The sequence below is a fragment of the Talpa occidentalis genome, unplaced genomic scaffold (genome assembly GCF_014898055.3).
Source record: "Talpa occidentalis isolate TD23 unplaced genomic scaffold, MPIMG_talOcc4v2.1, whole genome shotgun sequence".
NCBI lineage: Eukaryota > Metazoa > Chordata > Mammalia > Eulipotyphla > Talpidae > Talpa > Talpa occidentalis.
This window is the reverse complement of record NW_026555331.1, coordinates 152,069,940-152,097,924: the sequence shown is the minus strand read 5'-3', so window position 1 is coordinate 152,097,924 and position 27,985 is coordinate 152,069,940. Positions and strand designations below refer to the sequence as shown.

At 49.8% G+C, this 27,985-nt stretch overlaps 1 protein-coding gene across 1 annotated transcript; it reads right to left on the bottom strand.

The window, feature by feature from the left end:
• Positions 1-864: 864 nt before the first annotated feature.
• Positions 865-26,224, bottom strand: ZNF398 (zinc finger protein 398). Its single transcript, XM_037515406.2, has 6 exons — positions 26,175-26,224; positions 22,362-22,757; positions 18,391-18,517; positions 17,447-17,560; positions 7,687-7,800; positions 865-6,334 (listed from the first exon to the last, which is right to left on the bottom strand). Exons 1-6 carry the CDS (start codon positions 26,196-26,198, stop codon positions 5,184-5,186), a joined length of 1,926 nt encoding a protein of 641 aa, XP_037371303.1. The 5' UTR covers positions 26,199-26,224; the 3' UTR covers positions 865-5,183.
• Between the last annotated feature and the right edge of the window lie 1,761 nt (positions 26,225-27,985).

Below are 27,985 nucleotides of genomic sequence, written 5' to 3'. Positions count from 1 at the left end.
AAACTCACATAGGAGGAAATATCTGATCCCACATTAACACTTTTTGCCTCTTCTAAGTAGTCTTGGAGTCTTTTTTTTTTTTTTTTAAAAAAAAGATTTATTTATGCATACAAGAACTGAGGTACAGGCCAGAGGTGTGGGAGGTGAGAGCATTCACCAGAGACAGAGTGGGGAGCAGAACATTGAATTGACTGAAACACACTGCTGAGGGGAGCAGCGGGCGAGACAGGAGAGGTCTGCTGCACCATGTGGGTAGCTTCCTGGCCAGGGATCAAAGATCGTGCTGCAGAGGCTGCGGATAGCTAAGTAGTGCTGTGTCTTAACCCCTTGCGCCACGAGGGAGGCCCCAGTTTTGGGGCTTTAATGCTTTATCCACAGAGCCTCTCCCCTCTAGGAAGCTCTCCCTGATTTTTAATCACTTAGGAGGTAAGTGACTTTGAAACCTACAGAGCTGCCCTTCTCCAAGTTTGGCGTAACTAGGGACAGTGCTCTAAAGTGAAGGTAGGGGGTTGTGACCACAGACAGGCACTGGGAGGGGCAGCTTGAGGACTGAGGCTTTTCCTGGTCCAGTGATTCCATTTTAACCCCTAAGTCTACTTGTTAATTTCAGCACAGGGGAGACTCCAAGGCAGACATGCAAATCTGGAGACCTCTCCTGTCTCCCTGCTGCTGCCCTCAGCAATGCGTTTCAGTGGATCCATCCGTTCTGTTCCCCACTCTGTCTCTGGTGAGTCCTCTCACCCCCCACACCTCTGACCTACACCCCAGCTCTTGTATGCATAAATAAAAAAGATTTCACAATACATACTGGCTTTGCTGTCACACACACACACACACACACACACACACACACACACAGAGCCACATAGCCCAGTGAAGTTTTATCAAATTTTATTTGAAATGTGACCTGGGAACTTTTGAGAGCATCACAGCACAAGCTTTTGAGGTTTCTCTGAGTGGACTGTATCTATCTGCATCTTTAATACGTGGTTGGTCTTCGGGGGTAAAATGTTTTGAAGAGGCAATCTAACAGATCAAAGTCACTGTGGGTGTGTATGTGTGTGTGTGTGTGTATATATATATATTGTGGCCAGAGTTTCTGGAGCAGGACCAGAAAAGAAGCAATAACACCCTAGAAAGTGACAAATTAATCCTTTGCGAGAACATAAACAGCATGTTCCAAGTCCTTTATGCAAGGGACAGTAAGCTCTGGTCTCTGACAGTGTTGATGGAGAAGTCCTTTAAGGACCCTCGTCCGGGGTGAGATTCTCTCTGATCCTGTAAGAGCTGTGCCGTCCTGTGCTGCCACCTGCCCGCCCCAAGTGAGCCCGCGGCCCACAGCGCCTGAGCAGGGCGCGGAACCAAGATGCGCACTGACCCGAGGGGAGCTAGTCCAGGGGCTGACTGGAAACGCCTGTGGTCTGGTACAGAAAGAGTTGCTGGGCCAGACCCCACACCTTAGAATCTGAAACCAAGAGAACCAAGCCATGTGCCGCCGTGACACACAGCAGGTGAGGAAGAGAGCAGAGGAGCAGGCTCCATGCCAGCAGAGACCGCGAGCCAGATGCCAACATCACGCAACGCGGGCTTCCGCACGGCAGCCTGTTTGTCCACTTCAAGTCCAGCCCACTTTAGCACTGCCCTGTCTGGCCCTGTGAGCTCTCCTGACAGCTACCACGTGGGGCACCTTCTGTGCACCCCGCTAAGCACCTTCCACATTTCCCTCCTCATCTCCTTCCTTTGCAGATAAGGAAACTAGGTTGTGATGGTCACACAATACAGCAGATGTGACGTCTGCTGCAGGACGTGCATGGAGGTCTGGCTCTGTGCTTGCTCCAAACCACTAATCCACACGGTGTCTTTATGTGAAGGCCTGGAGTGCTCCCCCTTCCCCACGGGCTCCCCCACAACCTGACCCAATGGGAGTATCTTCTGCTTGTAGGAGCCTGACACTTCCCTAGTCAATGTCCTCCGCGTGCAAACCCTGTGGCGAGGGACTGCAGATAAGGCAGAGACAAGAGAACAGGGCCAAAGGTACCCACTGGGCACAGAGAAAACATAAACCTGACAAACTGAGCTCCTCATCAGCAAGAGCCTTGGAGGGGAAAGACCTGCTTCTACCCATTGCCACTGAGCGGCCCTCACAGCATTTTGTTGTCCAAGAAGTTCCTGAGGGGGGTGAACAGGGCGTCCTGCCCCCCTCCAGAGGAAATCTGAGCAGAAGCGTGGGTTCTCCGTCGCACTGGAATGGTACGGGAGCTCGGGTCCTTGGCTTTTGCTCAGACAGCGGACATCAGTGATCCCCCGCGAGCCGCAGGGCCCAGCCCGGTGGGCAGGCATGGACACACAAGCCGCCCAAGGATGCTCCAGGAGGCAGCCCAGCAGAGTCGCCCAGCAGGAGCTCCAGGGACTCTCCCAACGACAGCGGGTTTCCTAACACGCCGCTCCCGCCAGAGCCCCGCGAAGGCAGGCCCAGTACCCACAGGAAAGACTGGCCACTTTCACTTTCTCGACGAGCAATCAACTTCACTTTCTCCTCTGCGGCTGAGCCAGAGGTTCCTCTAACGGTGACAGCGGCCCTCGCAGCCCAGATGGCGGCCGACGGAGAGCCGGGGCTGCTGCTCCTGCCCTGTCCAGTGGTGCCGACCAGTCCTCGGGCACTGCAGCAGCAGGCATGTGTCTCAGGCGCCCTTGGGGGTCAAGTCTCCCCCCCCACACTGAAACCTCTGCTGGACTTTTTTTTCCACAAACCCACTTTACTCATCCACTCTTAGATTTCAAGCCCAGACTTCTTAGAGCTCTCCATGGCAGGGCTGGGGAGAGGACAGGAATGCACAGCAGCAGAGTTTCGCTGGCCCCCGCAGGGTGGGGGGCTGGACGACACCCACTCCCATTGTGGGCGAGGCCCTGTTCCTTCCCTGTCGGTGTTTCAAGGCTCTCGCCTCATTGGCTCTGAACTGGGTTCTCTTCTGGCCGAAGCCTGGGCCCCTGGCAGCTCTGGTTACCTGCACAAGGGACTGTGTCGCCTCTCCGCAGCGCTCTCATCCACGGGTCTCTCATTAATAAGCTCTGGTTCTCAATCTCTTTAGAATTTTCTGTGACGTCTAGTCCAACACACGCCTGGCGCAGGAACCCTTTTCCAGCGTGCCCCGGCCAGTGCTTAATGTCTACCCACAGAGGGGAGCTCACTACCTAAACACACTACTTGGGCCCTTCTCCTGTCTTGTTAGGGATCGGGGTGCCAACCACAGCTGGAGCGCACACTCAAGTTCCTAGTGGGTCACTGAAGATGTCGGAGCCCTGGCTTTGGAATTCCCAGAACCCTCGAATTTCCCCCTGGCATGGGTCCAAGTTCTAGCCAGCATGTTCCCAGTCCTCACAGGCCAGGATTTTTTGCTCATCATGTCTTGGTTATTCTGGACCCTTCGGTTTTCCTCATTGCCTTCGGAGCGCAGGCAGGACAGCAGGCTAGGCCTCACACACACATCTTCAGCCCCCCAAGATTCCCGGTATTGTGACTGCTGCAGACCAGGTACTTTATAGATGTGATTATCCTGAAGAGCAGCAAGTTCAGACAGAGCCTTCCCAGGAGCAAAGCTAGCCGGGGAAATACTTTTTCCTAGTGTGGGGCAGGAGGAAGGTTGGGCGAGGTGATAAGGGGGAAAATGAGTCTTTCCCTTGCCACTTCATCAACAGTGTCCTATCTCTACACCCGCAGACCTTGTTCCAGGCACCGACAGCTGCTCTGCCCGAGACGCAGGACTTCCGTATTCTCTATCTCCTACCTCGGGCTCCCAGCGAGAGTAAAATAACAAATCAAACTGATTTCAGTCAAGTTTCAGCAAGAATGTTTCTACTTTGATTTTTCCATTTTATTTGGCTTTGCCTGGATAGAAGCCAGAGAAAGATAGGATTTTGGCAAGAGAAGAAACGTATCACAAGATTTCTTTCAGTTTTTTTCTGGAGGCCCACTTTATGCCTTTCACCAGCCTCACTTCGGACATGGAGACATGAGGTGTGCAGAGAAAAGGGACTTATACCCAGCCGCAAGCCACTCGGTGGGACTGGGCTTGGATGTGGCCAGGTGACTGACTGGCCTCAACAAGATCTGGCGGCCACAGGCTGTCCTTGTCTGCGCTTGGCCTTAGCTCTCAGCCATGCCGGAAGCCCCTCCCTCTGCACGCTGCCTGCTCGTGGAGCCGGGTGGGTGGACACCCTCATCACACTCACTGCTGAGGAAATGAAAGCCTAGTGTCCACTCACACTTTTGGAAACTGAATTGCTCCTGGCAAGTGCTGGGATCTTTTCTGCCGACCGTGGTCAAGAATACCAGCCACCAGGCTGGTATCAGCTTACTGGCTGGCACAGATTAGGAAGAATGTGATGCAAATGACTAAGAATCAAGGCTCAGACTCAGATTTTAGGCCATCATCTGTCATCTGCAGCTTTTCAAGCCGGGGCTAACACTCCTAGCAAATTTCTTAACTGGGACCTCAGCAAAGGTTTGTAGCAATTTCAATGCCAGTAAGAGTCTGAATGTTTCCAATCAAACTAAGCCAAGAACTGTTCTCTTTGAGGAGCTTTTAAAGTCAGATTTCTCCTTCACCCAACATACAACAAAACGTGTGAGAACTGATCTGGGAGGCCTGGGCAGGCGGCCTGGAGTCAGGGCTTCCGGAGAGACAGCGACACCAGCAGGTGGCAGACGCAGCTGGACCGGGCGAAGGGAAGCAGGGTTTCGGCCTGGCCCTTTTGAACGGCCAGCTTAGCCGCAAGAATAAAGGACCCAGTTCAACTCTCTGCAGCCTGCAGATGGACAGGCAGCTCCAGGCTCTCCCCCTGCAACCCTGCACTAGAGCTGGGATCCTGACACACCTACTGCCCTGGGACAGGCTGCCAGAGGCCAGAGCTTGCTTTCCAGCCTCTGTACCATTCTCATAACTTCTGCTTAGGTGATATTTTTTAAAACATGGGGATACTGGACTCCTTTCCCAGGCCTTCCTGGGCCTCAAAATATGGTGTTTTGTAATATGAAGTCCCTAAACCGCACACCTCTAGCCACGTGCAGAAGACCCCAAGTCATCAAGCTGCGGAGTAACTGCTGGGGGGAGTGGGGTGGAGGGGCTGCCCGGCTTTCTCTTGCCGGGTGGCCAGTAAGTACCAGCAACCACAAAAAACAGGAGTTACAAAACTCCCCCCACACTTCCTTCCCCATACCACGGAGTGGCCTCTAGGCCGTCGGGGTTAACGCCTAGGCCAGAGGTTTCGAGCCCAGGGAGGAGGGGACCTGGTGGGTCTGGCGGTGGTGCCGGGGGGTCAGGGTCACCCCCACAGCCGCCGCCGTGACCCGAGCGCAGGTGGTCCTTGAGCGTCTGTTTGTAGCGGAAGCTCCGGCCGCAGAAGGAGCAGGGGTAGGGCCGCTCGCCCGTGTGGATGCGCTGGTGCTTCATGAGGTGGTGCTTGCGGATGAAGCTCTTGCCGCAGTGCGCGCAGCTGAAGGGCCGCTCGCCCGTGTGCAGGCGCCGGTGGTTCAGCAGGTGCTCCTTGCGGATGAAGCTCTTGCTGCAGTCCGTGCAGGGGTAGGGGCGCTCGCCGGTGTGGATCATCTGGTGGCGAATCAGGGCCGAGTGGCCGTTGAAGTCGATGCCACACTGCGGGCAGGAGAAGGGCCGCTCCTGCGCGTGGCCCCGCTGGTGGAGCAAGAGGCTGATTTTCAGGCTGAAGCTGCGGCCGCACTGCGCGCAGCGGAAGGGCCTCTCGCTGGCGTGCGCGCGCCGGTGGCTGGTGAGCCGCGCCTGGTCCGCAAAGCGCTTGGGGCAGTCGGGGCAGGGGAAAGGGCGCTCGGTGCTGCTGTGGACGCGCAGGTGGTAGGTGAGCCGGGACGGGTGCGTGAAAGTCCTGGCGCAGTGCGGGCAGGTGGGCGGCGTCTGGCCGGCGTGGGCCGTGCTGCCGAGCTCCGCCGGCTGGGGAACGTGCTTGGGGCACTGGGCGCAGGGCGCGGCGTGCTCGGCGGGGTGGCCGCACTGGTGGGTCAGCAGCATGTCTTGGCTGAGGCTCTTGCCGCAGTGGTGGCACGCGAACAGCTGCTCCCCGGCCGGGGGCGGGAGCGGGTAGCTGCCCAGCTGCGTGAAAGTCACTTGGCCCTCGGAGGCGTCGGCCAGGTCAGGGGCCGGGTGTCCAAACGGGGTCACCGAGGCAGCCTGCTGGCTTTTGAACGCCACGTCTGAAAAAGTATCCTTGGCGGCCGGTGCTGGTGGAGAAGAGAAGGTGACTGGAACCTCGGGGCACAAGGAGGCTCTGGCAAGGCCTTCAGCTTTGACGACAAGCTCTTCATCTGCAGAGAGCACCACCCCGTCAGCAGCGCTCACCAACCCTGATCTTCCCAGACCCCCAAACAGTGCTCCCAGCCCCCCTTAACAGAACTCCTGGCTCTGACAGCCAGAGGGAGAGGCTGTGTGGGGCTGAGACAGCAATCAAGTTCCCTGGGAAATCCTGAGGGATGCGCTGGTCCTCCAGGGCCCGGTGTGAAAGAGGAAGAACCTCCTTCCCTAGCTTGCATGAGGCTTCCCCGTTCCTGTTCACTCCTAGGGTGCTGTGGCCCCTGTGCCGGCCTGCTCACCTAACCCCGTCCCTCTGCCTGCCAAACCCCTCACTAGATTGCCGTCTTTCCTTTCCCTGAAAATAAAGAAAGGCATTTCTGCTTCTCCGCCCTTGCTCATTCTGTCCTTCCTTTTGCAAAAGTCACCCCTTCTGCCTGCCCACATTGCTTCACAGCAATGTTCTAAGGCCCCATTCTGACTTCTGATTTTTTAAAGTCATCCATCCTGCTCACCTTGGCACTTAGCTATTCTATTGATATGTGCCTCCCAGATATAAATTTTGTAGGAGCAGAAACTGTTACTTTTTATTTTTATTTCCTGGAGTCTGAAAGAACACAGGGCACAGAAGGTATTAAAACCAAACTTCAGGGCCTCCCTGGAATAGGGGTTAGTCTCAGTGCTATCAAGCCAGCCCCTGTGGCATGAGTTCTATCCCCAGCCAGGGACCTGAACCACAGGGCGCAGCAGACCTCTCCTGTCTCGCTGCTGCTCCCCTCAGCAGTGGATTTCAGTGGATCTGCCTGTTCTGCTCCCCACTCTGTCTCTGGTGAATCCTTTCATCCTCCCGCACCTCTGGCCTACACCCCAGTTCTTATATGCACAAGTAAATCTTTAAAACAAACAAATAAACTTCACTAAGGTTGGGATGCCCTAACCTTAACCCTCTACCCAGATGGCAGCAACAGAATATCTTTCTTCTCCCGTCATTGTCCTCCCTGAGGGAGAGCTCTTCATTCAACTCCGTTCACACCGCTAGTGACAGCTTGGTCCCCGGTGCATGTCACTCCCCCCCTCCCCGCGCTGCTCTGTCCTTCTTCCATGATCACACATGTTCTGTCCCTGCCCTCACAGTGGTCCACCTGCACACATTTATTCTTCTTCTGGCAACTGTAATTTGTCTTTACATGTAAGAGTTGTCTCACAATTTATCTTAGCTTCACTTCACACTCAGTTTTGACTTATTTGAGCATGTCTCTCCCGCAACCCATTCCCCACTGACACCCCACTTCCTTGTCCCTACGGCCCCATTCCATCAGCTGCTTCTCAGTGCTGGCCCAGGATGGATCGCCTCCGGGGCATCACTTACCAGCATAGGTGCCTTTGTATATGTCACTCTCCTTGGACTCCTGTGGGGCCCCAACCTGAGGCTCTTCCTCTTGTTTAATCCAAGACAGAATATCTGACGTTGAGATGCCAGGCTCTGTTGGAGGGTGGGAAGGAAGGTGCGGGAATAGAATGACCTTCAAGGACTTGCATCAGAAAGTGAAAAATCATCACGATGGTTTTCTGAACATTGTTTTGCCAAAATATTTTTTTTTGTTTCAGTATTTCTCTACTTGTAACAATAAAATGGGACAGGCTTTTTAAAAACACATGCAGGGCCTCCCCGGTGGCGCAGCGGTTGAGCGCTGGGTTGCGAAGCTGCCCGCGGCCTCTGCGGCGCCGGTTCGATCCCCGGCTGCTCCCCGGCCACCGGAGGAGGGTCCCACATGGCGCGCAGACCCCTCCTGCCGCCCGCTGCTCCCCTCAGCAGTGTACTTCGGTTCTTCTGCCTGCTCTGCTCCCCGCTCTGGCTCTGGTGAATTCTCTCGCCCTCCCGTGCTTCTGACTGTACCCAGTGCATGTATAAACAAAAACAAACAAAGAAACCAGCAAACAAATAAATAAAGCATGCCTCTATAAAAAAAAAAAAAAAAAATAAAAACACATGCACCTAGAGAACCAGTTCAAAATGAAACCAAATTTGGGGACTCCCTGGTGCCTCCAGGTCTCAGTGCTATTACAGCTAAGGCCTCAGTTCAGTCCTGGCCAGGGCCTAACCCACAAGGCATAGCAGACCACTCCTGTCTCCCCGCTGCTCCCCTCAGCAGTGGATTTCAGTAGATCTGCCTGTTCTGCTCCCCACTCTGTCTCTGGTGAATCCTCTCGCCACCCCCACATCGGCCTACACCCCAGTTCCTCTACTCAAAATAAAATGTTCAAAAAAAAAAAAGCCACCAAATTTTTGTATTTTTATATGAGAGATTAAACTTGACTCATTATTTTTAGGAAACCTATGTCAAATGACAAATATATTTTGGAGAGGATAGTCAGAAATTACCTATTTTCAATAGTATCTTTCATTTCATTAGCATTCTTACTTTCAAACTGTTTTCACTACTTTCTCCCACAGCTTTTTTATGAAATCATGAAGCAGAGGATATTTTCTCCAGTTAAGTAGAGGGTGTCCACAGAAGTTTCAGTGAGCCTCTGTCAACAAGGAAGTATTTACAGTGAAATGCCATATTACCAGTTTGCTTTAAAATATTCCATAAAAAAAGCAAAAGAAAACAAAGTGACCAAAAAAGTCTCTTTTAAATGTTCATTTAAAAAAAAATTTTCCAAAAAAAAAAAAAGATTTCTGGAATTACAAAGTTAGACCAGAATATAGAGCTGACTCCTGGGACATAGACTTTTCAGGCCCCCAATTCTGGGTTCCTTCCAAGAAATCATGTCACCTTTGCCTATTAAATGATACAGATCATTGTCTCCTCGGCGGTTGGAGCTAGTATTTGCAAGTCCCACAGGCTCTGCACATAGCACGCCTCATTTGGTCAGCCCAGCAACAGCTGTGCTTGCCAGTCAAGCCGAGTCTACATCGCCTTTTTTTGGCCTCAAAAACTGGCAAGCTGACAAAGTCCAGAGAGTAAATTCAAGCTCTGTTTTATTAATAAAAACAAAAACCCTGTGGGCAGGTTATGGTTTCATTCCAGACAAATGAGAAGAACTCATCTGTTTTGCCCAATGCCTTTTAAATCAATTAGAACACCTGAGATCTAAAGCCATGCCCAGAGCAGAAATGCAGGCCACAAGGACCAGGGCCTGCAGACCGGGGAACACAGGTTGCCTTTTAGCTCACATGCAGGTTGCCTTTCCAACTCCCCACTTAGCGATGAGGCTGACGTGGAGCAAACAGTCCAACTTGGCCTTGTTTTTCTTTCAGATTTTATATACACACATATGAAGGGAGCACGCAGAAGAGGAGAGACTGGGTAGAAGGAAAAGCCTCTTTCAGTAGCTCTCTAGAGGATGAACTTTCTGTTCACCAAAAATGTGAGATATTTATGATGTTTATTTTTTATTTATTTTTTATTTATTTATTTTTTTTATAGAGGCATGTTTTATTTATTTATTTGTTTGTTTGTTTGTTTATACAAGCACTGGGTACAGTCAGAAGCGCGGGAGGGTGAGAGAATTCACCAGAGCCAGAGCGGGGAGCAGAGCAGGCAGAAGGACCGAAGTACACTGCTGAGGGGAGCAGCGGGCGGCAGGAGAGGTCTGCGCGCCATGTGGGACCCTCCTCTGGTGGCCGGGGAGCAGCTGGGGATTGAACCGGCGTCCCAGAGGCTGCGGGCAGCTTCGCAACCCAGCGCTCAACCGCTGCGCCACCAGGGAGGCCCTATTTATGATGTTTAATTGCTTCTCCTCATCAATTTTCTGAATGATGAATTAGTGCTTCAGAAAACTAGTGAGTTAAGTGACATTTTTTAGATCATTCTGAACTCACATGTTACACATATTTTTAATCCATTTTAGTCACTATTCTTTTTTTTTTTAATTCTTTTTTTTTTTTTAATAGAGGCATGTTTATTTATTTATTTATTTATTTTATTTGTTTGTTTGTTTGTTTTGTCTATACATGCACTGGGTACAGTCAGAAGCGCGGGAGGGTGAGAGAATTCACCAGAGTCAGAGCGGGGAGCAGAGCAGGCAGAAGGACCGAAGGACACTGCTGAGGGGAGCAGCGGGCGGCAGGAGAGGTCTGCGCGCCATGTGGGACCCTCCTCTGGTGGCCGGGGAGCAGCCGGGGATCGAACCGGCACCGCAGAGGACGCGGGCAGCTTCGCAACCCAGCGCTCAACCGCTGCGCCACCGGGGAGGCCCTTAGTCACTATTCTTAATGCTCAAATCGTCCCTTCTTTGGCCAGCGGGCGCCCCTTTTGATCAGATCTCTCTCTTCATACCAAACATCTAGTTTCCTTCACTTCGAGAAAGACAAAATATCCTGCACATTCCCTGCTCCAGGCACACAGTGACCTCTGGGAACGGCGTTTTGGGCCCCCAATCTGGCTGGCAAAGCTGGGAGTTACTAACAGGCTGTCACAGGTTCTAGGGCTGCCAATGACAGAGCCACAAAATACACACCTTTTGGGAAAAAGTAGTGTCATGAGTTCATATTAACAGTTGTGAATCCTATTTCAGAGCACATGGTTTTAATTAAATCCTTTGAATTTATTCTTATATCTTTTTTCTTACTCTGAAAATCTTGGTTCCTAGTGATATTAATATAAACTCTGCTTTATCAAATATGCTTGAAAATCATTATTAAAAATACAAATTTGGGAGCCTCCCTGGTGGCGCAAGGGGTTAAGCACCACACTATAAAGCAATTCGCAGCCTCTGCAGTACAAGTGCAATCCCTGGCCGGCCAGGGAGCAACCCTCATGGCGAAGCAGACCTCTCCTGTCTCCCCGCTGCTCCCCTCAGCAGTGTATTTCAGTCAGTCTGCCCGTTCTGCTCCCCACTCTGTCTCTGGTGACCCCCAATATGTCTGGCCTGTACCCCTGCTCTTGTATGCATAAATAAATAAATCTTAAAAAAAATACAAATTTGGTTTGTTGTTTTAATCTTTAGGAGATATCCTGCTAGAGATATAGTTCAAATGGTGTGTACACGAGCTCTCTTGTCCCTGTGACTTTGCAGGTGCCTCTTTTTGCCTTTTCCTAACAAGCCTGTCCTTTTAAAATGTGAAAAAAAAAATGTACATGGACAAGTACTATATGACAAGGGAGCCAAGAAAATACAATGGAGAAAGGACAGTCTCTTCAATAAATGGTGTTGGGAAGACAGGATAGCCACATTATGAAAGAATGAAATTAGACCACTAACAGCATACACAAAAATTAATTCAAAATATATTAAAGACTTGAATGTCAAGACTGAAACCATAAAATACCTTGAACATTTGTTTTAATTTTGCTTTTTGAAATTATGTAAGATATTTATAAGACCCCAAAATCAAAAATTTAAACAAGGTACATTTGGAAAAGTCCATCCTCTCTAATTTCTTTCACCCTGTATAGGTGGCTATTCTTTCTTTTTTTTTTTTTAAAGATTTATTTATACAAGCACTGGGTACAGTCAGAAGCAAGGGAGGGTGAGAGAACTGACGAAACACACTGCTGAAGGGAGCAGCGGGCGCGGCAGGAGAGGTCTGTAGCACCATGTGGGACCCTCATCGGGGATGGAACTGGCGCTGCAGAGGCTGCGGGCAGCTTTGCAGCCCAGTGCTCAACCGCTGCACCACCAGGGGAGGCCCTAGGTGGCTATCTTTATTGGTTCTTGGTTTTTTTTTTTTTAGATTTATTTATTTATTTATACAAGCACTGGGTACAGTCAGAAGCACAGGAGGGTGAGAGAATTCACCTGAGCCAGAGCGGGGAACAGAACAGGCAGACTGACAAAGCACACTGCTGAGGGGAGCAGCGGGCGGCAGGAGAGGTCTGCATGCCATGTGGGACCCTCGCCCAGCGGCCGGGAAATGAACTGGTGCTGCAGAGGCCGTGGGTAGCTTCACAATCCAGCGCTAAACCGCTGAGCCACCAGGGAGGCCCTGGTTCTTGTTTTTATTGGCCATTGTTTCTTTGTGAAAATAAGCAAGTATGTATACATTTTTGCATTTTCCCTCTTTATGTGGCATACTACACGAACTGTTCTATACCTTGATGTTTCCATGACCACATATTCTGAACAGTCTGCAGCAGTGTGCAGAGGTCTTGCACGTTGCTTTTTATAGCTGTCCCATCGTTTATTCAGGAGTCCAACACTGGCGGGAATTAGGACTTTCCAATCTTCTGTTCCAGCAATAGTCGGCAGCCAGCCATAAACACCATGGAGGCCACCAGCCAAGCAAACCTACCAGTTCTCCCAAGATGTGACTGGCAGCTGCTGTTAGCGCCGAGAGCTGAGTGTGTCTCCACTAAGCTTGGCAAACCCCAGGGAGCTGACCCTTCTTACTGAATGACTATGGTAAATGCTCCTCCGGTGGTTAAACTAGTTAGGTCAGCACAACAGAGGGAATGTGTCATTGGTTCTTGGTGCTGCAGTCACAGAACACTGCAGTGTCTAATACCAACTGGCAGAAGCCTGGGAGTGGAGGAGCGGAGGGCCTTTAGGAAGTGCCATGAAAGGAGTCAAGAACGGGACACCACGGCGACCTAACACAGACAACTGTGTGGTTACCGTGGGCACGTGCTAGTCAGGTCACCACATTGGCACTCCAAGCACATTCCTCATAGGTCTGAGGAATCTACAGTGCAGACATAAGGAGGCACAGAATGAAAATAGGATCATTGCTTCACACAAGCAACAGGCTTTGCAGGAAACCAGAGAACAGCGTAAAGCTGAACACTGATTAGATAAGAGGAAATCAATGAACATTGAGGTTGTTACAGGTGGTTAAAAACAGGCTGGTGACAAGAAAATAGAAGATTTTAATGTCTATACTAGCTGAGTGTTACCTGAACTATGAGGAGGTCTGACTGTGTGTTCTGACAGACAAGGGCCTGTGCTGTCCACAAGGGACTGGGACGTGCATGCAGGCGTCAATGAGGGGAACAGGCTGAACTACAACTACTCAAACAGGCAACAAAAATCACTCAACACACAAAACTACCATTAGGAGAAACAAACACTTATCTTTTGAGACTTTTTGTGAAACAGGTGTGAGGTTGTAACAAAGCCAAGAGAATGTGGTATTTGCGTAATAAGCTGAAATTTTATCATCTGGAATGAAGGTTCATAAGAAGGTTGAACTGAAAGGGTCTCATGTTGGGATTAGCTTTAGTCACTGACTGTTTCAGAAAAGAGGGACTCCCCAGGCCAGAGAGAACAGGGATAAACATCGATACACCTGAAACTACAATGATCAAAATCTCCCCAAGTCTACAAGTCATAGGAATGAATTATTTTACTTTTGGGTCATTTGAGAGTCTTGGAGTACAAAGTTTGGGACCTAGGAGAAGGGCTAGCCAGTGCACCTCTCGTGACTATTCCATCTGAACTTCTTGGGTAAAGTTTTTTCCCAAAGAATTCTAAAAAAGGGCCTCTCCTGGAGGCGCAGGCGGTTAAGGGCCTCTCCTGGAGGCGCAGGCGGTTGAACGGCGTGCTGTGAAGCTGCCCTCAGCCTCTACAGCGCCAGTTTAATCCCAGCCGGCGAGGGTCCCACATGGCGCGGCAGACCTCTCCTCACGCGCCCACTACTCCCCTCAGCAGTGTATTTTGTCAGTCTGCCTTTTCTGTTCCCTGCTCTGTCTCTGGTGAATCCTCTCACCCTCCCGCACATATGGTCTGTACCAGTTTCTTGTGTAAGTGAATAAATAAATCTTTAAAAAAAAAATTCAAAAAAACTGGGGTAAAACTTTAAAACCACTAAGGACCAAATAATGGCCATTTGGCTGTAGATCAGCCCTAGTAATGGAGTTAAAGAAGAATTTCAGAAAGCCTCAAGTCTGTTTTTCTGTAGTTTCTACTAATTTCTACATATGAAATTGTATGCAATTTTATCTAAGAGACTAGGCATCAATAGATAATGTTTAGGAGGATATAAAGAGTTTTATCTTTCTTTTCATTGGATTCAGATGATGGTGACTGATTATAAAATTAATTGCAAGGTATTTGGACATAAGAAGAAAAGTCAGAGAAAAAAGGGAGCCAGATGATACTATCACCTGCCCCAAGTCACTTCTAGCTATGAATTTTCATCTCATTATAATGTACTTTCATCCTAAAGTTCTAAAATGGAATGCAATAAATTACAGGCTTTATTATCTAAGATATAGGGATGAAACTCAGGTGTATTTTAGAAAATTAAGATTTCTAAAAGTATGTCAATATTCGAATATAAACACAGTGGTCTAGCAACAGATTTCATGGTCTATTAATTTTTTTAATTAAAAATTTTTTAAATACTAAAATTGATTTTAAAAAGATGATGTTAGAGAAAAAACTATTTGCTCAAAAATTAAAGCAGTTTTTTTTTTTTTCCTATTAGAACAAGACGAAAAAATTATTTTATCATGTAGAGCTAGGTGAGAAGAATTTACCAAAGGGCTATTTTATTACTGTCGTCACCAAAGCGGCCTCGTCGGAGTGTCCTGTGCCTGGCCTTGGTGTGGACAATCTGTGAAGCACCTTCATGACCAGGCAATTTAATAGTATTAAAAGGAACCAGGATTTTTTTGACATGTAAGAGGAAGAAATTCTAAAATAGGTCTGTGCTAATACACCTCGCCTGAGGCTGCGATCCTTAGAAAGACCTGCTGGCAGAGTTGGCCCTGAGCTGGCAAACCTCTCTACTCCAATTAAAAAACCCCTCCCTTAAGGGTGCCTCCTAAGCCTGTTTGTACAGTGCAGTATGGTTTCCATTCAACATTCGCTTTCTTCTGGGAGCCTGCAATTTTGTTATGAGCCAGGACAGGGGAACAGCTGGGTACTGAGTTTCTAATGAGCATCTCTGAAACTCCCCACACATGGTCACAACTCCCTGCTGGGGGAGTCACATGTGTCCCACGACTCTGCTGAAAGGGCCAGGGGAAGTCAGTCCCTACGTTCCCCCACTGACTGAGTCCTGTGTATGTTTTATTTTGGCTGCTTTTGCTTTGCATCCTTTTGCCTTAGTAAGTCTTATCCCTGGGCTTGACTCTGTGCAGAGTCCTGTGTGCTCTCCTAGAAAGTCTTCGAACATGGGGCTAGTCTTGGGGACCCCCAAAATAGCCTGGAAAATATTTTTTAAAAAACCAAGTACTGAGGCAGTACTGAAAGGACACTTTAGACAGGTGAAAAGCCTTTTCAGGCTGCCAATTTCAGCAACCAAATTAATCAAATTAAGTGAGTAAAAGGTCTCATGACTTTTATAGGTAAAACTATAATGAAAAAATAAAAAGGGTTCTAAACAGACACATGAGGGTTTTTTTTAAATGATATATATTGATCAGTCCAAGTCATATGCATCCTGTCTTTAAGTACTGCTAAATTTCTAGGTTCCAGGTTGATAATCATCAACACAAGCCAAAACTGTAAAGAATAAAGTGAGAGTACTATGCCAATGCAATGTTTACAATGTCTGTTAATTATAATTAAAAATATATGAAAGTCTATAAGTTGATTACCTACAAGGGGAACTTTGAAAACAAAGGTAAAAATAAACTGACAAGATAGCAACTAAATTAAACTTTCATCTATCACTGCAAAACTAATTTGCTTATATCCTTTCCATTTGTCACCAAATACAAAATGACACACTAATGTAGACTCACTGAGAGCTGTGTGAAGTAACTAATAAGTTATTTTTAATAATGAATCTTTCTGTAATCAATCAAGTCTCCCAACTGTATTTGTTATGATTTGAGATTCATTACTTGTATCTACAATATACAGACTTGTCCAAATTCAACCTATTACATTGCCTAAGTATGATCACTCACATCCTCTTAAAAACAGTGTGTGGCAAACATATACATTACTTAAAACTCTACAGAATATTCACTAATGATTTGAGCTTCTCATTGTATATACATTTTACGTCAAGGGGCCTCCTTGGTGGTACAGGGATTAAAGTCTCAGCGCTATCAGGCTACAGCCAGCCACTGTGGCCTGAGTTCAATCCCCAGTTAGGGAGATGACCCACATGGCACAGCAGACCTCTGCTGTCTCGCAGGCTGTTCCCCTCAGCAGTATATTTCAGTGGATCTACCTGTTCTGCTCCCCACTCTGGTGAGTCCTTTCACCCCAGCCCTGTACCTCTGGCCTGTACATCAGTTCTTGTATGCATAAATAAACAAAGCTATAAAATAAAATAAAATTTTACCTAAAAAGAAAAAGTGAAGATTAAATTCCAGGTTAGTGATAGTCACACAGAATTATTTAGGGGGAAATGTATTGATATCTGCTTTAATTTTATAGTCCATTGAAAGTCAGGTGGACAGGTGGAAGGACAGAGGGATGCAGAAATGATTAGATATGTGATAAACTAGTGGAGTAAAATGTTAGTGGCAGAATCTAGGTGACAGGTATCCAGGTATTCACTATAAAATTACTTCAATTTTTTGGTTTGAAAATTTTCATAATAAAGTGTTAGACAAAAGGAACTGGATGGGACAGGTTATAAGAGAAGCTCATCTATAGAGATGTCTGGAGGATGAACCTCCCGTGAGCTTGCAATCCAGCAAAGAACAAAACTCATATGACTTTTGTCATGACTTTCCTGACAGCAGAGGTGGGACTTGGGAGAAGCAACGCCCCTGGACTTCGGCTAGCAGTCTTGCCACACAACATCAAGCAGTTGCCAACCAACAATTAGGGCGTCAGTGACAACTGGCTCCCAAGCCAGGTAAGATCCACTTTGCCCAGGTAGATGTCATTGGCTCGCTAGATAAGTGCCTCTGTGAGGGACCATGCAGATTCCCCGGCACTCCCACACTTGTGAGCTGAACAGCGGCCTCCACTCCCTGAAGCCACGTCCCTCCCTGGGAATAGGACTGCTTCCTCCGCTCTCAGGACAGGCTTACCTTACTAAGTATTTAGGGTTCAGAACCTCTGTCACGGAATGCAATTAAGGGTCCCCAGATGTTTGGTGCTGATGTGTTGAATAAGTTGAACCCATGTCTTTTTTAAATGTCCGGCAATCCATTCAGGCCACCCGCTTTAGCACTGAGAGGTATAGAAGCCCCAAGCCCTGCTCACTCACTCCCGAGCCAGCTCTGACCTGAAAGGAAGACGAGGACCAGGCCACCTCTTTCCCCACTCACCGTCACTGGGGTCTGCAGGAATCTCACTTTCCTCAGGCGCTGCCTGCTCCTCTGCGTTATGTTCTCCTTCAGGCTGAATCTGGGATAAGACATCAGGTTGATTCATGGCATAATCTAGGAGAAAAAGGGGGTAAGACAAAGATAAATGAGAGTAATAACAGCCCTCACGGTTGACCTGAGGGCCCGAAGGCCCAAAGTTCTGGAGAGCTTCTTAAATTCTAGGTGCCTTCTCCCATCCATTCACCGACAACCATGGGTGTTACCCACTAGGAAAGCAGGCCAGAGGAGAGGAAAGGCACACACGCTCCTCCAGCACTGCCGGCCTGCTGCTTTCACTGAGGAGAGCGACAGCGTGCCCCAAGGGGGAGGCATCAAGCCCCTTTCAAGGTGAAAACCCACAGAAAACACTGCAGTTGGCACACATGTAACCAAAATTTAGTTCTCTATCCCACGATTTGACAAAGGAGGTTATGATTTTCTATTTTTCTAAGGTGAATCATAAATCTTTGGTTCGAACCAGAATCTGAAGTGTGAAAGGACAGAATGAAAACGAGAACAGGGTCTCCTTGGTGGTGCAAGGGGTTAAGCACCGCACTATGAAGTGATCCAAAGCCTCTGCTGCACAAGTTCAATCCCCAGCCGGCCAGGGAGAAACCACATAGCGCAGCAGATCTCTCCTGTCTTGCCCACTGCTCCCCTCAGCAGTGTATTTCAGTAGATCTGCCTGTTTTGCTCCCCACTCTGTCTCTGGTGAATCCTCTCAGCCCCTCCCTTCCCCCAGCATCTCTGGCCTGTATGTACCCCAGCTCTTGCATGCACAGATGAATAAATCTTAAAAAAAAAAAAAAAAGAAAGAAAGAAATGAGGACACTGAGGAAGAGGGGTATTCTGAGCATTCCTGGAACTACTGTCACCTCATCCAAAATGTGCCAATTCAGCCTCACCCATGGAGATGAGAGACTCGTAGTTGCCCTTCATGATATTCTTGTAAAGCTCCTTTTGCCATTCTTCTAATTTTTCCCACTCTGGTGTGGAAAAGTAGATGGAAATATCATCAAATGTCACAGGCACCTGAAATGGCAATCACAAGGGGGTTAGTTAGTCCCTCCCACTGAAGCCACTCAATCAGTGCTCACTAGATTAAAAAAAAAACAAAAAAACAAGAGCAGGGTTTAAGCCTCAGAGCTATCAAGGTATTGCCAGCCACTGCGGCACAAGTTCGATCCCCAGAGAGGGCACAGCAGACCTCTCCTGTCTCCCTGCTGCTCCACTCACCAGTGTATTTCAGTCAATCTGCCTGTTGTTTCCTACTCTGTCTCTGGCGAATTCTCTTATACCCCACACCTCTGGCCTACACCCCAGTTCTTGTATGCATAAATAAATAAATCTTAAAAAAAATTTTAAAAAATAGTACACTCATAAAATAAAAACAGGATGCTATGAAAGAAAGAGTATACAAAAATCCTGGTAACTAGTATACATATACTTTTGCTCTCAAAATTAAAAAATGCAATGAAAACATACATATTCATCTATTAGATTCAAAGATCTACATGATACCATAAGGGAGTTGGGTTTATTTTCTAATTGTTTCATTTGTGTCATCTTTTCCTCCTCAACTAGAAATGTTGTCCCTTAGGGGCTGGAAACATAAATCATTCAACTTTACCTTCTGCTCTGCACCTAAAATCAAGCCGAGGGCCAGTGCAGACACTCAACAGCTCAGCTTCTTCTCACCCAACGTCACCACACAAAGGACTGTGACAGCTCACAGCAAACACCCGTGACAAAATGACGCGGACAGGAAAGGATCAGGACGTGCTTCCGTTCAGGACTGAACTGATACCCAGGTGCTTCCCGACCCTCTGGGCAGCGCTGAAATGCTGGGAAAGCAGGGGTGCTGGCCGGCACCGGCCACTAGTGGGAAGGAGAGGCCAGCAGAGGCCGGGTTTTGGCTGGGCTGCCCAAGAACTCAGGGGGTGGAGGCGGGGGGCAGGCGTGGTGCTGGGGTCACAGGTGCGTGAGGAACTCTCTGCCTGTGCAGAGGAATGTAGAGAATTCCAAGCTCAAAGCAGGCAGATACTTGAGTGGGAGTAAAAGTGGTTATAAACGGTAGTTTCTAGATCTATCTTTAGAATAGCGGGGGCCCTTTGACGTCGCCATGAGCTGGAGGCAGCCGCATTTACCCCAAGGCTGATGCCACAGACCTCATCTCTAAATACATTTTATACCTGGGTGGTGACGACTGAGGGCCCACCTTACTCCTCCTGGGTGGTCCCTGCTGTGTTTATTTGTTCCTTGCCCCAGCACCTTAAAGTCGGGCCCAGTCACCTCCATCACCTGTGGAGACAGCCTCTCCTGCCAGGGGAAGATCTTTTTGTTAACCAGACTTCACGCAGGCAGAGAAAACACGCCAGCCTCCTATCACTGCCCTCTTAATCAACTGAATCCTTCACTTGTAAATCTAAATCAACCCCTCAGGATTACATTATGTATATGGAAAACAAAAAATTAAAAACAACAACAACAAATCAGCTCCAGGATGAATGATTCTAAAGCAGGAAAAACAAACTAGAAAGTAAATAAATTTCTAGTACAGGGCCTCCCTGGTGGCACAAGGAGTTAAGCATAGCACCATGAAGCTATCTGCAGCCACTGCAGCACAAGTTTGATCTCTGGCCAGGGAGATACCCACATGGCGCAACAAACCTCTTCTGACTCCCCTACTGCTGCCTTCAGGAGTGTATCTCAGGAGATCTACCTGTATAGCTCCCCGGCTCTGTCTCTGGTGAATCCTCTCATCCCCCCACACCTCTGGCCTGTACCCCAATTCTTGTTTGCATAAATAAATCTTTTAAAAATATATAATAAAATAAACAAAATCACCAGGTAGCATATTTAATTCTAAAACATTTGAGTGTATTTTTGTTTGCATTATCTTCCTTTCCCATTAAAATTTAAGCTCCAGGGCCTCCTCGGTGGCACAACAGGTTGAGTGCAGTGCTGTGAAACTTTCTGCAGCCTCTGCAGTGCGGGTTCGATTTCAGGCCGGTGAGGGAGATTTCCACACGGTGCAGAAGACCTCTACTGCCTCGCCGGCTGCTCCCCTCAGCAGTGCTTTTGGTCTGCCTGCCTGTTCTGCTCCCTGCTCTGTCTCTGGTGAATCCTCTCACCCTCCTGTGCCTCTGACCTATACCCCAGCTCTTGTATAAAAATAAAATAAATCTTAAATAAATAATTTAAAAAATTTAAGCTCCAGAGGCCCTTACATAGATTGCTCACTGCTATGCCCTCAGCAAAAAGTGCTGAAGAAACATTTGTTGAAAGAATGGATGGATAAACAGGTACATTTGGAAGCTGGCTGCCTCTGGGTGATCGTCCACATACTTAAGAGCAATGTTTATTCCCTTCCACTTGACAGACTCCTTGCTCCAGAAAGGTGGGCCCCAGCACTGGGGCAAGGTTCTTCTGAAAAGGATGCCAGAGGACAGGCTCTGTCTGTAGTCCCAGAAATGCAGAGAGCCCCACACCCTTCCAGAAGCTGCGGGCACTGCATCCCACCCCTCACCATCCCTCTAACACTTGCTCCAGAATAGCCAACAAATGCATGTTGACTGATTTAGTTAGTGTGGAACCAAGCTTAGCTGAGGTTTCGCCATTTTGTATATCCTCCACCTTGATGTTAGTCCTTGTCCAGCCGCATTCCGGAGATAGTTTCAGCAGTCACAACCCTCACTCCACTTGGTGACGAAAAAGCAGACCACCCCAGCCGCCAATGAGGGCAGTCCTATCCATAAATGGGACAGCATCTCTAACCGCCCAATCAGTTTGAAACTGTAACCGCGCGCGCCAAAATGCCTTTGTAGTAGCCAATGAGTAATTGCCAGCTTCTTTCAAAATTTGCGCCACTTGCGACCCTATAAGATATCCCAGCTTCCTCTGTTCGGGGCTCTCGACCTCTGCCGTTGCATTGGTGCGTGTCGAGGGCCCGGTCTCGAGCCCGTAATAAACTCCTTTGTGCCCTTGCATCGGTTGTCTGTGTCCTTGGGGGCTGCACTGGTCGACGTGGGCACAACAGTTAGTTTCATTTCCACACCAAGATTCACACAGAAAGGGAAAGGAAAAAGCACCTCAGGAGTAGTGGGTAGGAGAAAGCATAAGAGAAAATTTAAAAATCTTTGCAAAGTTTTCTATTCTGTACTTTGATTTTTCAAATGAGCATTAAGTAGAACACGGTAATGGTTGCTGAGAAGCACAACTTCAGGGGTCCTCCAGGCTGAGCAACTGATTTAAGACTATCTCTTACCAGTCTAAGTGATGGAGGCTGAGAGGAGAAAATTTAGGATGGAACCATCACAAGAGTAGAACTGGAGGTGGGGGTAGGAAGGATTAACATAGTCATCAGAGCAGCTATAGAAATGAAAATCCTTAGGCACCAAGTACTGTAGAGAAAAGGGAGGCGCAGACCACAGGTGGGGAATGGAGATGGAGACTATTCTAGAGAATCACCAGTCTTTACAAATCTACCCAGTCACCCCTAGAAGCAATTAACTTAACAACAGGTAACAATTCCGCAGAGGAATGACCCCTCCCAGAGACAAGAACCCGGAATCTGCACAGCTCTCCCGCAGGCCTCTTAACAAGCCTGTCCCTTTCAAGGGGCCGCTCTTTCTGCCCGCTAGTGTCTGCACAAGCATCCCTTCCTTTCCCTTTTTAAAAAATAATAAAGCTACTTTTTAGGACATAACTTGATGATTCTCTGCCTCGTGGGGAAACTCGCCATGTGCTGCTGAAAGGGGAGATCTGGTGAGATTTTCTCAGGTCACCCAAGGACCCAGTTCTCTGAACCCAACACCTGTCCAAACCAACATCCCTGGGACTGGGGGTCCCACTTTTCATCTGGTGGGGACATTACCTTCGGGATATCGCCTTTAATCCCGGGGGGCAGCCGCAGGATCCAGAAGTTCCTGTTCCTCAGCAGGTTCTCCATGTTCTCCAGCCGGCGCTGCAGCAGCCCGTACTCCTGCAGGAGCGTCCCCAGCACGGCCCACTTGCCCTCCAGCTGGTTCCCGAGATCGGCCACTGTCTTTTCGCAGCTGGCCAGCTTCTTCTCGGCAGTGCCCGTCCGTCCTTCCAGGTGTAGCAGCCGCCGGCTGTGGACCTCCACCTTCCTCTCTATAGCCTGCACGGCGGCCACCACAGTCCACAAGGAGATGGCCGCTGTCTGCAGATGTGCCTCATTTGCCGCCGGGGGTGTAGGAAGAGGAAGGGGCGGCAGGGATGTAAGGCACTCGGCGTCCCATTCAGAAGTCTGCATGCAGTAAAGAAATGGGACAAAGCACTGAATATTAGGAGACTTAATCCAGAGTAAAACAGATAAGGACCGCCTCAGAGGCCATCTGAGATTAATCTAAATGCAGTTTTAGTATCACCTGCATAAGCCTCATCTTTGGGGCACTCCTGGGCATCAAAACCCAAAAGAACTGCTTTGGTGGTTAAAGACAGTGAAGGAGCAGAAGAGGCAGCTGGTCTTTACAAACCTACCCAGCACCCTGGCACTAAGACCCTAGAGCACACCGTCTGGGGCTTGGTGGCTGCCACCTCCTCTACAAAAAAAGGCCTAAGTGCACCAGACCCTTCCCAGTGCCCTCTGACAAGGACTTCCAGCCTTATGCTCTGGCTAGTCCACCCGCTGCTTACATCACAACCATGCCATAGGGGAGTGCGCAGAGAATGTTGAATTTGGAGAAAATATGATGGCTATTGTCAAGTATGTGAGGGTTAAAAAACAGAAGGGAGAGGGCCTCCCCTGGTAGCACAGCGGTTGAGCGCTGGGCTGCAAAGCTGCCCACAGCCTCTGCAGCGTCAGTTGATCGCCGGGCGAGGGTCCCACATGGTGCGCAGACCTCTCCTTCCCCACCCGCTGCTCCCCTCAGCAGTGTACTTCGTCAGTCTGCCTGCTCTGTTCCCCGCTCTGGCTCTGGTGAATTCTCTCACCCTCCCATGCTTCTGACTGTACCCAGTGCTTTTAAAAATAAATAAATAAATCTTTAAAAAAAAAAAGACGGGAGAACAGACACATTTAACTTTAGACCTGTGTTACTCCAGAGGGAAGAACAAGAACCAGCATGGGATTTCCAGGCAGGCAAACTATGGCCTACATACTTTTTGAACTGGATCTTTCCAAGAAAATAAAAGGTCGTCCCATCAACATACATTCTGAAACAAAGAGTGGTATAAATGGAAGACAGTCCCACAGCAAGTAGGAGGTTGGAGAATGGCCTCTACCAAGCCTCCTATGAAACTGATAATCCCCTCTGTCTCAATCTCCCATTGCTTCAGCTCAACCCTTTCACCTGCTCACGGTCCCCCAGGTCATTTGTCCTGGGCTCATCAGCCTCCAGGCTTTGCCTTCTTCTGTGGTTGATCATTTCAGCCACTTTCAGCCCCTTCACTCACCTGTCTTTCCCTCTCACCTGTTCACCTAAACTCCAGCTTCGAATCAGTTCTCTGATCCCATAAGCAGGTGAGGGAGCACTGCTGGAGGAAGTCACATGACCTGTGATTACTGCACCAATGGTCTCCTCGCTTGGGGAGACCTCAACACTGCCAGGTGCCCGTGGACACATGGGCTGGCCCTCCAAGCCTCTAGTCCGGCACTTCTTAACTCACAGGCATCGTTTAAGTGCAGAATTTGATTCAATGAGGCTAGAAGGAAATTGGAGGTTCTGCATTTCTTTAACAAGCCCCCAGGAGATGCTGACACTGCTGGTTCAGGGAGGAGCTCCTGCTGAGCAGTCCAGACTGTCCACCACTGCCCTCCATCTCAGAGATGACAGAGCCTCCCACTTTGAAAGAAATCGGTCAGTAAACTGAAATGCCTTCCACTATCGCTTCTTTTTCTGCACATGTCTTCCTATTTCCAACTCATCAGGAAGTTACTACATACTTTCTTCTCTCCTTCCCACAGGAAAAGTCACCCTATTTAAAACATCTCTCCAGTGATGCTCTCAATACCAATTCCTTCTACCTTTTTCAGGCATATTGTTCTTTTCTCACAGGGTTGATATTGCAAATCTCTCCTGTTTCTTCTCCATAAGACAGTCCTGGACTGTTCGCTCTGGCAGCCACCTGCAACTGGTAGCCACTAGCACGGAAAATGTGGTTATTCCCAGGGAGCTGGGCTGAACACAAAATACATACAAACACGGAAGACTTTGTAGGGGGTAAAAACGTAAAACATTAATAAGCTCTTGATACTGATTATATGCTGAAATGTTTTGTACGCACTGGATTAAATAACACTAAAATTAACTTCACTTTTTTTTTCCACTTTTTAAATGTGACAAAGAGACAACTTCAAGTTATACAAAGGGCTTCCATTATATTTCTATTGGACCGGTCTGTATAGACACATGATCATCTCTAACAGATTAAAATTTAAAAAAGCGCTGGAAGAGTCAAAATAGGTCCCAGGGTAGGCGGGCTGTTGCCCTGCTCCCAATTTCCCTGGCTCAGCTGCTACTGCTCCCCCGTGGTCCTCTTCCCCCTCCAGTGAACATCACTGACTGAATATGATGGAAGCTTGAGTAGAAAATGTAAGCTGGGGGCCTCCCAGGTGGCGCAGCGGTTGAGCGCTGGGTTGCGAAGCTGCCCGCGGCTGCAGCGCCGGTTCGATCCCCGGCTGCTCCCCGGCCACCGGAGGAGGGTCCCACATGGCGCGCAGACCTCTCCTGCCGCCCGCTGCTCCCCTCAGCAGTGTCCTTCGGTCCTTCTGCCTGCTCTGCTCCCCGCTCTGGCTCTGGTGAATTCTCTCACCCTCCCGCGCTTCTGACTGTACCCAGTGCATGTATAAACAAAACAAACAAACAAAATAAATAAATAAATGAAAAACATGCCTCTATAAAAAAAAAAAAAAAAGAAAATGTAAGCTGGAATAATCGGAAGGCCAGGAACAGGAGGTGGGGGCTGAGAGGATGAAGGGCTAGTTCAACCAACCCTGGCAGCTTCCTAGTCCAGGAACAGGAGTTAGGGGGTTTGGGGTGACGAGCCAGTCCTCACAGAAAAGCAGCCCATCCTCAAAGTGAGAAACTGCGCCAAGAACATTACCCAAAGGCCAGTCCCCGCGCTGGATCAAACGCAGCTCTCGCCCTAAAGGCTCCCCGTGGACGCCCAGGGAACCGCCTTTTCCTTAACTTGCCACTTGCCGCTGAAGGGGGGCCCTGCCGGAGCTCGGAGGGCTCCCCAAGGGCCAGGGGCTCCCTACCCTGGCCCCTAACTCACACACGCACACACGCACTCGGTCCCCCCGGACCCGCACAGCGGCTCCGCAGGCCCCCACGGTGCGGGCCCCCCGCGTCCGCCTGTCACGCCCCGGCCCGGGGACCCCCCGGCTGCTGTCGTGAGATGGGCTCCCGGGGCGGCCGACGAACACCCCGACCCACCGCCCCCCGGGGGGCACCAGCGAGGGAGCCCGCCCCTGGCCTCTCCCCTCGCCCCGCATTCGGGGCCGGAGAAACCCCGCACCCCGACGGGGACCCCGGGCCTCACGCCGGCGGCGGGGGGTCCACCCGCAAGGGGCCCCTCCCAGGCCCGCCGCGCCCCTCAGCCCGGCCCGGGCAGGCGGGCCCCGGGGCGCCGCGCTCGCCGCCTGACAGGCCGAGCCCCGCCCGCCCGGCCGCCCCGCCCGCCCGGCCCCGGCGCGTCGCCCCGGGCGCGGCCGCCTCACCGGAGCCGGGGCCGCCTCGGCCATGGTCCCGCTGGGTCGGGCCCGCCCGGGAGTCGCCGCCGCCGCCGCGCGGCCCACGCAGGCTGGCCGGCCTCTCCGCCGCGGCGCCGCCTCCCGGCCTGCCCGCTGGGCTCTCGCGGCTGCTCGCGGCGCGGGGACGCTTGGGGGCGCGGGCGGCCGGCCGGTGAGCTCGAGGGGCACGGGCAGCTCGGCGGCGCGCGGCCCGCAGCGGCCCCTCAGCTGGCGCTTTGTGGGCACCGAGCGCACCCGGGAGCCGCGCGGCCTAGACGCGCCGCGGCCCGCGCCGCCCCCCGCCGCGCAGCGCGCCCCCTGCCGGCGCCAGCGCGCACTGCGCCCCCGGGCTCGGCCGAGGCGCGCGCGGGCTCCGCCGCCCGGGCGGGGCTCCTCCCGCACCCCGAGCGCAACCCGCGGCGGCTGGGGGCGCAGCCACAAACTGGGGTTCCTTCCCGGAGCACAGCCGGGGGAAAGCTCGGGGTGGAAAAGTGGAAACGCGAGCACAGGGCCCGGGGCCAGGCGCCCAGTGTCCTGCAGGCACCGACCTGCAGCGCTGCAGAAATTGCAACAGCAGCTGCCATGGGGCGACGTTCACACCCCAGGGCGGCTGTGGCACCCCGACTCTCTCCACCCCGGCGGCCGAGGCTCTGCTTGGCCGGGTGCGCGCTCACTTGCAGGGCCCGGCTCCCGGGAGGGTGTGTGTTTCAGGTGGCACCGGTGTGTGATGGAGACCAACGCCAACCCCTGACTCGGCAGCACGGATTTGAAGTCCTCCCAAACCTGTATTTCAACAAGTGCATCAAGTGTCTTAACAGAGTACCTCTAAATCACCCAGGCATGAGAGCTGCCCTGCTGGGCACCTGCTTTTGAGCTTGTTATGAAGTTATTTTTAGGCCTCAGCTACGCCATCAGAGTGTAATTTGATTTCTATCTGCATGTATATGTTCGTTAAATGGTGACTGTTTGATAGTTAAAAATGGCTATTTTCTAAATCAGAATATCACCGTTAACAGAAGGAACTTTTAAAAAAATTCTGAATTTTCTTGGCAATTCGTTTTTGTGAATCTATTACTTAATAGGTAGAAAGTTGAACTGTTAAACAAGAACTGATTTCTCAGCCCTGTTAACTGCTAGATGCCCCTCCGGTCATCACGGGGGTATTTACATCATTAAATAAGATCAAGAGACCCTGTACAGCACTCCTGCCCCCAGGACCTTGCAGGGGCCTCTCTTTTCCCTGTCCTAATAAACCTGGCCTTTTAATATATTTTAAAAAAACAAAACACCAAACTGATCCTTTCAACTGGCTCCATGAAGCAGCAATTCTAACTCACCCAGTATAATGTGGTAAGATTGCTGCCAATTTATTTAATGTTCCTTCCCCCCAAGAACTTACTAAAGATTGTCCTCCTTTTTAATTCTTGGCCTTGAAAGTTTTTTGGATGGTATGTCACTGAAGCCAAAAGGTCAACAGGAACTGCCCTGTTTAAGAAGATGCACAATATTTTCAGAAGCAGATTTAAGATTGTTGCCCTCACATTTTTTATTTCAATTTTTTCCCTCTGTTCTTGCCTGTCCACAGGATCAATAGGGAAAAAATTGTTGTTTGAGTTTGGATGTAGAAATGTGGCCATGGAGTAATTTAATTTGTTTTCAGGTTAAGAAAATCATCAACATTTCCATCCACATCTTACCTTTTCTTGCATCCATACCAGTTTCAGCATCTCCCCTACAGTCAAGTCAATGGAAGAACTTTTTACCTGGAATCCTGAAATACTTGTACTCTGAAGGTATGT

Bases quoted from the DNA above. Each gene is read 5' to 3' on its own strand.
- ZNF398 (XM_037515406.2), bottom strand. From the start codon at position 26,198: ATGGCCGAGGCGGCCCCGGCTCCG. The intron at 22,758-26,174 runs GTGAGGCGGCCG...TACTGCATGCAG, and splicing joins CCGAGGCGGCCCCGGCTCCG to ACTTCTGAATGGGACGCCGA. The intron at 6,335-7,686 runs GTAAGTGATGCC...TGCTCTCTGCAG, and splicing joins ATACAAAGGCACCTATGCTG to ATGAAGAGCTTGTCGTCAAA.